The sequence below is a fragment of the Camellia sinensis genome, chromosome 8 (genome assembly GCF_055761805.1).
Source record: "Camellia sinensis isolate YWXY chromosome 8, ASM5576180v1, whole genome shotgun sequence".
In the NCBI taxonomy this organism is placed as follows: domain Eukaryota; kingdom Viridiplantae; phylum Streptophyta; class Magnoliopsida; order Ericales; family Theaceae; genus Camellia; species Camellia sinensis.
In genome coordinates this window covers 56,521,471-56,532,734 of record NC_138968.1, presented here as the reverse complement: position 1 = coordinate 56,532,734, position 11,264 = coordinate 56,521,471, and the positions used below count along the sequence as shown (strand labels likewise).

General features: G+C 34.5%; 1 protein-coding gene across 1 annotated transcript; it reads left to right on the top strand.

Annotated features, from left to right (window-relative positions):
- Positions 1-7,901: 7,901 nt before the first annotated feature.
- On the top strand, positions 7,902-10,532 carry LOC114322347 (7-deoxyloganetic acid glucosyl transferase). Its single transcript, XM_028269623.2, has 2 exons — positions 7,902-8,625; positions 8,800-10,532. Exons 1-2 carry the CDS (start codon positions 8,085-8,087, stop codon positions 9,735-9,737), a joined length of 1,479 nt encoding a protein of 492 aa, XP_028125424.2. The 5' UTR covers positions 7,902-8,084; the 3' UTR covers positions 9,738-10,532.
- Positions 10,533-11,264: the final 732 nt, after the last annotated feature.

The window sequence follows — 11,264 nt, the reverse complement described above, 5'->3', positions numbered from 1 at the left end:
GGCTGACAAAAACTAAGACGCCAGGTCCTCAACTCTGAGCCTGGTCACATGCCTGATCACCTACATACATAATATAAATAGTGAGCGGGAGCCTAATGAATAATAACAGAGTAAGGGGTTAAATGAATGATGTCCCATAACTAAGTTTGTACATAGAATAGGTTCATATTCGTACTCTTAATCAATTCATACACAGAAATCAGAATTCATGCTTGATTATACATAGTTCATCTATTAGCGCTAATAGATCATTTATAGAGCATCATAGATCATACTTGTCAATTCCATGGAGGAACCTCTGGCCAGGTACGAATAACTTGTCAGTTCCATAAAGGAACCTCCGGACTGGGAACAGATAACTTGTCAGTTCCATAAAAAAACCTCTAGTCGGGTACATATAACTTGTCAGTTCTATAAAGGAACCTCCGGTCTGGGTACAGACAACATACTTGAATCATAGCATAAATACCACAAACATTTGTCAGTGTTGGACAATCATTCATAGTATTAAACATAGTATTTCATAGAACAGATCTTATTCTATATACAAAAAATAATTAACTTGAATCTAGCTTTACTAAGTTATTACTCATAGATAACAGATAGCTCCAAGTAAACGGACAGAGTAGGCAATTCAGATATCTTGCAGCATGTGACCTACACAAATACAGAACGAATACGTACTGAATTACACACCCAGAATCATCAACTTGGTTTATTCTTGTTTCGGTGTGTTTCTACTTCTTTATCCTCATTATGATGTTTTAAACTTGGCCTAGGTATGCCTATGATGGAATGAGGATAGAAAAATGTACTTGAAAACACTTAACAAAAATTGTTGAAAATAGGGTCCTTGCTCGAGTGTAACTTCTTACGTTCGAGTAGACATGCAAAATGTGAGTGGTTGCTCAAGCGCAAGATCTGTCGCTCGAGCGGTCTATGAACTTTTGTAAAAGTGTTGGTTGCTTTCTTTTTTCGCTTGATGCTTACTCGATGCTCGCTCAAACGTGAGAGACATGCTCCTGCTCAAGCGCAACATTGGTCGCTCGAGCGATCTGCAAAACACAAGAACTTCTGGAAGCATGCATTTCATGCTCGAGCGGATTTCTGGTCGCTCGAGCGATATTGCACTCACTCAAAGTGGTCGCTTGAGCGTGGATTTCTTTGCTCATGCGTAGAAGCAGAATTCTTGACAAGCTCAAAACTTAATTTCAAAACCACAAACCTTATTGTTTTGGGCCAAAACTCAAGGAAACATGTCTAAACTTGTAAAATATTAAGAATTAAGGATCATTTTCATGAAATCAAGGCCCCTAAACTTGACAAATGAGTAAACTCAAACTTGAATTATGAAAACATAATATAGATATAACATGCATGTAAATTTCTTGAACTATGGCTTTTTAAAATATGATTAATTAAAGTCAAATGGTAAGAAATGTGATGATTTCTCAATACCAAGTCAAGATAGACACATGCATGTGGTAATTCTTTGATTTCAAACTCAAGATGTTATGATATATGCATGCATGTATGGAATGACTTAACTTTCTTCAATTCTAGCTCAATTCCCATATGAATTCACCTAATTCACTTGTTTCCATGCATTAATCAACTACTTTACAAGGCCAAAGACTAGAATTCTTACCTAGAGCATTAGATTCATAAGTGTAAAAGCTTCAATCTCCAAATTTACTCATATTCTTCAACAATTCCTAGCAAATCTCTCTTTTCAAGCTCTTGATCTCAATTCATTCATTCTCTCTCTCTCTCTCTCTCTCTCTCTCTCTCTCTCTCTCTCTCTCTCTCTTTTCTACGTTTGAGTTCAAAGATATGAGTGAATGAGAGTGTAAAGTATAAAAGAGGCGATGAGGGTGGCCTTATATAGGCTTACCTAGTGGTGGTTCATTAAAGCTAATCAAATAGGCATTAAATTAATCTAATTTAATCGTTCTAAATCGAATTTTTATTAAATCTACCATAAAATTCTAAAAATTCCAAATAACACATAAATCAAGTCAATTCTAAATCGAATGCTGATAAGGCCTTTAATTCGCAAATTGAAACAAAAACATGAACAGATCTTCCTACGTTAAACAGATATAAACACAAATAATGCAATGCACACGTATTTAACTCATGATTTCTTCTTAATTACTTATTAGGCATACTTAAGCATGGATTAACGTTAATCATGGGTCGGGGTTGTTACAATTACAATCTAATTCCCCTAGAAAAGCACACACACACATATATATACATATGCAACATTTGTAAATACACTGTCCCACCTATAACACCATAGCATTACAATACCAAAACAACAAAACATCACGCTGCTTCCTCATAACATCACTGTCCTTGCTTGAACTACTAATTTGGTTCTGTCCACTTTGAGGGCAATTATGCTTAACATGGCCCGGCTAATTACACTTAAAACAAGTGGGTGATCTCTTATCTTGTAATTGGACTAACAAATGAAGTTGTTTCTGACCCAAAGCCTATTGAAGGTTATATGACTATTAGGATCCTGAAGCACTAGGAACCCCTATCAACTGTGGGCAAAGTCTCTTCATGTGCCTTGGTTCTGCACACTGGTAGCAGGTGGACATCCAACCACTACTCCGAAACTAGCTATGAGAATGAGTCGGCCATTACTACAGTTGCTTTCCCTCATTGTGAGGGAAAATTGAAGCCTTGTGAACTTGCTAGCTACATCAAAAACAAGTCATTTTATTTTGACTAGTACTCCTTGAACTCATCTCCGTTACCATAGCCCAAGGCATGGTCTGCTGCAACTGCGATTGAGTGCTAGTGATACCCTTCGACTTCTTGGATGTCCCCGAGTCACTCTGTGACTCATGTCCTCCTTGTCTTTTACCCCTTTATTTCTTCCTCTTTTCCAAGGTGATTTCCACATGTGCGGCTGCTTCCACAAGTCTATCATAACTCCCAATCATACTACCAACCACCTTCATCTTGATGTCCCACCTAAGTCTCTTCTCAAATTCCGAACAACAACGCTCATCAGTCGTCACTAACTCTTGTGCATACCTCAACAAGCTAATAAAGGCTGCTTCAAACTCTACTAAGGGTGTGTTGAGCTATTCTAACTCTTCAAACTGTTTCCTCAAATGCTCCCTGGCCATGGGTGGAAGATACTTCTCTTGGAAGGCGTGAGTAAATGTTTTTCATGTGTGCACTATACGGACTTTGGCATATTTTCACCATTGACCTGAGTCCTCTTTCAATTTGAAGGCCTCCAAGGGAACCCGAAGCTCATCATCAACAATGTGAAACACCTCAAATGTCTTCACCGTCTGTTCTAGCCATTTATCCACTTGAAGCGGGTTAGACCAACCATAAAACTCCATAGGTTTTGAATTAAAGAACTCCTTTGCTAAAGAAGAGGATCTAGTCTCTCCTACGGTGGCCCGTATTGCTTTCTTAGCCCTCAAAATATTCGTAGATTCTCAAAGTGTACCCGCCAATTCCTGAGCCAACAAACCCATAACACCACGCACCTCTTGTAACACCCCGATATTTCTATACCATTTTATAGATTACCAATCCATTACTGTTACCAAATTCCAGAACATTAATGTGAACAAGGAACAAAAAACAACAAATTTATAAGCCAAAACTCACCAGTTTTTCATAGATTCTACATCAAGCTCATTACATTGAATTACGATACGTGGAATTATAAACTATATATCAAATTTCCATAAGGGCTCACATCTTTCAACACTAAAGGCCTTGATCACAACAAAATAAAATTCTATCTTGGCAAGTAAGCTCAATAGCTGTAAACAAACAACATCAAAACGAGCTTCAGTGCTCTATGTATAATCCATTTGCTTCTCAACGAATTGGAGGCACGTCTTTATCACTTGGAATGTTGGATATCTAGCCCAAAAAAAGGAGTGAGCTTTTATGCTCAGTAGGAAATAAACTTAACCCAATATATAAATGTTCGATATGATTATGTTCATGCAATGTTATGCCATGCTTAAGACATTTTCTTTGTTTTGAAACTCGAATGCTTAATGTATAATTTAAAATTCATGATTGACTCAACTCTTTAACCTTTAACATAACCAAGGACCTTTCATTTTGTAATAAAATTCACGTTACATATCTCAATTACTCTCTACATTTACTGGCCACCAAGCACAATAGGACAAGTGAGCACCTCTTACTTTTGAAAAAATCATCACATTTACAGGCCACCGAGCACGGAGAAGCAATTGGACACCTATTTCATTTTGAAAATATCCAACATTTACCACCGAGCACAGAGGGGCAATTGGACACCCAACAATCTATTCAGTCATATACCCTAAATTTACCGGCGTTTAGCATGGAAAGACAATTAGGCACCTTAACAATATACTAATAATATTCTCACATTTTTCAACCTACAAACATGAAAGGAAAATTGGGCACCTCAACACACACGATGTATACCTAAAACACACACCCACTTTTAAATCACCAGACACTTAGTCCAAAACTTTGAGAATACAATGTGATGCATGAATTTAAAAATATTCTAATTTATCTAAAATTCAATTTAATTGCACAAGAATCCAACAAGTAAAAACTAATAAAATATTCTCTTTTCTACGACTCCAAGTCTTTCTCATTACTAACAATAATTCCATGCAAACTATTAACTTTATATCCTTCCAACATTCCCAAGTTTCCACACGATTCAACTTCCATGAATCGTCAATAATATCATCATAAATCAAAAATTCATCCCACTCACATATATTCAAGGAAAATCAATTGAAATTTTAACATAAAGTACCAATTAGTTCAAACCCTCTTTTAAATTAAAAATCCCAAATCTAGGGTTTCAAGAAAATTGGGATTTTTCCTTATTTCTTCGTCAAATCTAAAAATCATCAAATATTATTCGTCGGTATGTTAAAACATTCAAGACATTTTAAAAATTTGAGTGAAAACTCCATTTTTGTCCATTAACAACTTTCCATCAAAGTTTTCTAACTCAGAACAACCCATAACCGCAAAATGTTAAAAAATCACACCAAATCATAAATATATGGAGTTAAGAGAGTCTCCTACCTCAATATAATCAGTAAAAAATGAAGATCTTTAGTAGTCTTCATTTTTTGCAAGAAGTTTAGGCTCGGATCTTGGTGAAAAGTGAGATATTTAGAGAGAGAAAATTAGGATTTTCGAAGTTGAGGAGAGAGGAGAGGAAGAGGAAAAGAAAAAATGAAAGAAATGATCTAAAATGCAACTTTTAAGTTGTTGATATCGTCCAGACAGCTCGAGCATTGAACTCAAGCTCTCACCATTTCAATATGCAGAGCATAATACTAGATGCACCTTCTTCACCGCTCGAGCGGTCACCCAAGGCACAGCAAGTCATACAGCTCAGCTCCTAAGGCACTCTGAGCATATTAACCTTATTTTCATTTGTAGCCATTTAAGTAAATGCTTAGTCTCTTACATTTATATTTAATTTATTTAAGTTTACAATGTAAATAAGAAAATACATCCCATTTGGATTCAAAGAAAAATGCAAAAAAAATCAAAATGCAATTAAATCAAAAAGTGGCTCTCCCAATTTTAGCACAAAAATAATTTTTCAACTGAAATTTCTAAGTTTAGCGTTGAAGTAAAGTGGTTAATACCTCGTAGAAAAATCTCGTAAAATCAAATTAGAATATTTAATATATATATATATATATATATAAAGAACAATTACAGCCAAAAATTATTTTCTAAATCGTAAATTTTGAAAAATCCAATTCTTACACTTAAAAAATTTTCAAGCTAAGTCCAATCATTGACAAAAAACTTTTATAATACAACCATCTTTATACAAATAATTACAAGGGTCGAATCTCGGTCCGAGCCGTTACAGGTTGAAAGTTACATGTTGAAAGTTGTGACAAATTAAAAATTGATAGATAAAAGGGTGTGTACCATAGTCTTTTCCTCAATTAGGATATCTAAGACAATAATTTCTCTTATATTTTTTTTTAATCATCAATCAATCATATTAGTTATACACATTATTAGGTCTAGAAAATGAGTTTAGCTAGTGAGCATATATATCATTGTTGGGTTTTTTATAACTAGTGGTAAACTTGTGCTATGCATGGAATGTGAAAAAATTAATAACATATTTTTATATAAAATAATATAAATAGTTAGATTTTTATATACAAATTATGAAAAAAAAAATTAAAAAAATTAAAAAAATAAAAAAGATTGAAAACTACAATTTAAATCCCACAATAGAATTCTCCTCCTAATTGATTACCACATGGCTTAAAAATTAGGTCTAATTTTTGAACTTGAATAGCAATAACTTACAAACTAAGTGGGTCTAATTTTTGAATTTGAATAGCAATGTTCTAAAAAATATAAAAAAGAAAAATGATATATAAACTCATTCTTTTAAATTTATTTTTTAGACCCAATAATTTGTAAGTAATATTATTAATTGATGATTATAAAAGATATAAAAGAGTGTGTTATGTTAGATATTTTAATTGATTATTATATCATTAAAATTGAAACGTAAATTTAATTTTTTGACTTCAAAAACAATGCTCATAAAATAGTAGGGGTGCAACTCGGGCGGGTTCGGTCGGGTTGGGGGTCTGCCCAAGCCCGACCCGAATTGTATTTGGCACTGCCCAAGCCCGCCCAAGCCCGACCATGAACCCGAACATTGTTGCCCAAGCCCGGCCCAAGCTTTGTATTTTGAACTCGGGTTGCCCGAATTGCCCGAGTTCAGAAACCTGTAGGTAGATCTAAGGGTAGACATAAAAGATGCTAATCTAATGGTAGAAAACTAACCCAAAAAAAATAAAAAATAAAAATTAAGACTAACTCTTTTACTTAATAGAAGGCTAACCAAAAATAAATAAATAAATAAAAATTAAGACTAACTCTTTTACTTAATTTATATATATTACATAATTTATTAAATTATATATATATTATATATTATATAATTTATATAATGTATTAAATTGAATTCGGGTTCGGGTTGCTCGGGTTGGCCATTGGTTCTGCCCAAGCCCGGCCCGAATTGCAATTCGGGCATCAAAAATCTGCCCAAGCCCGCCCAGATTACAAGATATAGTTACCCAAGCCCTAAAAAAACTCGGGCTGGGCTCGGGTTGCTCGGGTTGAGCCCGCCCGAGTTGCACCCCTATAAAATAGTCATGCAGTAATGAAACTTCAGTACGGAATCTATTAATAATATTAATTTATCACATTTATTTATTAAAAAAAAGAGATAAATATTATTTAAAAATTAAATTATGATTTTTTAAAAAATAAATGTAATAAATTGATGTGATTACAGTTATCGAATCCAATTAATTTTTTTATAAATAATTTATATATTATAATTTAAAAAATAAACGATTTAAATTACATACGTGCCTGAATAGCCCAGTCTAGTTCTTTGGTTTTTATGAAACGACAGTCTAGTTCACTTTCAATCCACAGACAAGCTTATCCCTTACAAAATTTATAATATTTATTATATTGTTAAAAGTAAAGAAAATAAAAACAAAAGTTTGTAAGTATGTTTGGTTTGTATTTGGGAGATGAATTTTAGAAAAAAAAAAAAAAAAATTTAAATTGTTTGGTTTGAGTTTTTCTCAAAAAAATTTCAAAACCACTTTCTCTCTCTTACACATCAATCAATTACTTTTTCTCTCTCTTCTCTCCTTCTCAATCACTTTTTCTCTCACACACATTTACTCAAATTTTCTAAAAATATCAAATCATCCTAAACTCTAAAAAAACAAAATTCTTAAAATATACAACTAAACAAATCAAAAAAAATTTCAAAACTCACTCTTCACTTCTTTTGTGAGGGTCGAGTAGTGGACACGTTTAGGTGAGAGAGAGGATCAATCATTTACTATTCTTTATTTGGAAGTGGGATTAGGTTGCAGTGGCCAGTGGGATTAATTATTTTTATGAATAGATTTTCGTGATATCAGCATTGCTGATATTGTAAACTTGTCAAAAAACAAGAACTGGGGAGGAAGAGCAGCTAGTATCCAGCAGCAGGGACAATGGAGGATCAGCAGCAGCAGCCGCAGCAGCAACAGGCACTCCATTCTCCTCCTCATGTACTCATATTCCCCCTACCCTTCCAGGGGCCTGTTAACTCCATGCTGAAGCTAGCAGAGCTTCTATGCCTATCCGGACTCCACGTCACCTTCCTGGTCACCAACCACATCCGCGGTCGTCTCCTCCGTTTCACCAACATCCAATACCATTTCAGTCGCTATCCCGGATTCCATTTGGACTCCATCTCCGATGGCCTTCCCGAAGACCACCCTCGATTGGGTGACCAATTCATGGAGATGTTCAATGCTTTCCAAGCTGTTACCAAGCCTCTTTTTCGACAGATGCTTCTGCTCCCAGCTTCCGCGATTGCTCCTCGTCCTCCCGTCACTTTCATTATAGCAGATGGAATCTTGAGTTTTACCATTGATGTTGCTAAAGAGATTGGTCTTCCCATCGTTTGCTGCCGTACTCTCAGCCCTTGTGCTCTCTGGATTTTCTTCTGCCTTCCCATCCTCCTTCAATCTGGAGAATTTCCTTTCCAAGGTACTCCTCCTATATGTTTTACACATTCTATGATATTCTTCATTACATGGCAAATCAAAATCCCCCAATCCTATAACTATTATACACTTCTTTTTTTTTTTTTTTTTTGAACGAACTATTATCCACTTAGGTTTACTCAGAGAATTTATACATATGTATGGAAATTAACTGTAGAAAATGAGTTGGATGTGCTGATAACGAGCGTGCCGGGCATGGAAGGTGTTCTCCGGCGTCGAGATCTTCCGAGCTTCTGTCGGAGCGGCGACCCGGATGACCCAAGCATCCGACTCTTCATGACGGAGAGACATCAAGTCCCTCGAGCTGACGGCCTCATACTCAACACATTTGAAGACCTGGAAGGACCCTTGCTCTCTCAGATACGCACTCTCTGCCCAAATCTCTACACCATCGGACCACTCCACGCCCACCTCAAAGCCCGACTGGCAGCCGACACAACCCCCGTATCCTCCTTCTCCTCAAGCAGCTTCCGGCCAGAAGATCGAACCTGCTTAACCTGGTTGGACGAGCAGCCACCAAAATCGGTGGTCTACGTTAGCTTCGGAAGCCTTGTGACAATAACAGAGGAGCAGCTGGTGGAGTTCTGGGTCGGCCTGGTCAACAGCGGGAAGCGCTTCTTATGGGTCATACGGCCGGACTCCATGGCCGGAAAAGAGTGGGAGAGTCAGATTCCGACGGAGCTCCGGGAGGAGGCCAAGAAGAGAGGGTACATAGTGGGTTGGGCACCGCAAGAAGAGGTCCTGGGACACCCATCTGTTGGGGCATTTCTGACTCACAGTGGATGGAACTCGACACTGGAGAGTGTGTTCGAGGGAGTGCCTATGATTTGTTGGCCATACTTTGTGGATCAACAGATCAATAGTAGGTTTGTTGGGGAGGTTTGGAAGCTTGGGTTGGACATGAAGGACACCTGCGATAGAGTCATTGTTGAGAAGATGGTCAACGACGTGATGGACGTCAGGAAGGAGGAGTTTTCGAGGTCGGCCGAACGGATGGCTAATTTGGCCAGACAATCTGTGAGCAAAGGTGGATTCTCCTCTGTTAATTTGGACCGTTTGATTGAGGATATAAGATCTATGAGCTGCCAATCGTAAGCGTCCCACAGCTTAACAAGGGTTGGTTTCATATGGGAGTCGATTTTTTAGTTTTTTTATTTTTTTGGTTTGAGGTTAAAAAATCTTGTTTGTAATAAGTTTTTTAATTTTTGTGAGAAAAAAATAAAATGATTATAATTTAGATATGAAATTATATTTTATTTGGTTAAAAAATTTATTTTATCTTTTTATGATTATTTTCATAAAAAAATCTAATTTTAATTTTGGCCAAACAAATGCTAAGTTATATATAGTTGGTTTTGTCAGGCTAAGTTATATCTTTTTGTGACTATTTTTAGTGTTTTTTTTTTTTAATTTCTTTTATAGTATTTGTTTTTAGTTAATGCTGCCGGAAAAAAAAAAAAAAAAACTGTTTTTAATAAGTAAATAAAAAAATTTGATGTGATATTTAAATTTTTTTTTAGTGATACACGAAAGATTTGCTTATTTTTTGATTTTTTAAAAATAATTTTTAGCCTGTTTCTAGGCCTTGTTTGGAAATCAAGATTTATAGTTAAAATTTTTTAAAATTATTATAAATTATCAAATTTTTATTTTTATTTTTTATATTATTCTTTCATAAAAAATTAAAATATTATTTAAAAAGTCAAACTCTCAAACCCGCTTCCATGATTCATTACAACATTTTGTTTGGACGGATTAGATAAGGAGGGATTGTAATTCATCGGATTATTAGGCTTGAGATACATTGTCTCCGGTGTATTTGGTTGGGCTGAATTTGTATTTTATATTTGTTTAGTCATGGGATTAGATGTCTAGATTTAACTATTTTTAGTTTGGGAAGTTGGTTTTGGTGAGTTAGGGGCTAAAATAGCCACAAAAAACAAAATAGGCTATTTTAGCCACAAAAAATAAAACATCAAATCCAATCCATAATCATTACACTCCTCTCTCACAAAAAAAATTCAAAAAAGCCAAAAAGCCCTTCCAAACCAGGTTTTTTAGTCCCAGGCTAAAATAGCCAAAAAGTGAAAAAGCCAAAAAGTCAACCCACTTCCCAAACGGATTAGTGAATTCAATATTTGTTTGGGATATTATGGAAAAGGATAAATGCTCAAATGATTATTTTATCATTTTCAATTATTTATTAAGTAATAGCAATATTAAACATAGTTTTAATATTTTAATTATTTTTAGCTAAATTAAATAAAAATTTATTTTATTTTATTTTTTGCACAATTAAATAAATTTATTTTTAAAAAATTAAATATCAATAAAAATATATGTTATTTTTTTATTAAAATTTTAAATAAATTTATTTTAAATAATAATAATAATTAAATAATGAAATAAAATAAAACATCTATTAAAATTTAAATAATAAAATTAAATAAAATGTAAACAAAATTTTAAAATAAAACATCAATAAAATATCTATAAAAAATTATTCTAAATAAATAAATAAAATGAAAATAAAAATTAAATAAAGGGGGATGCACCAATAAATCCCAAATTAATAACTTATACACTGTTTAGTCCTAAAAGTTTTCTTATAGACTGAAAGGT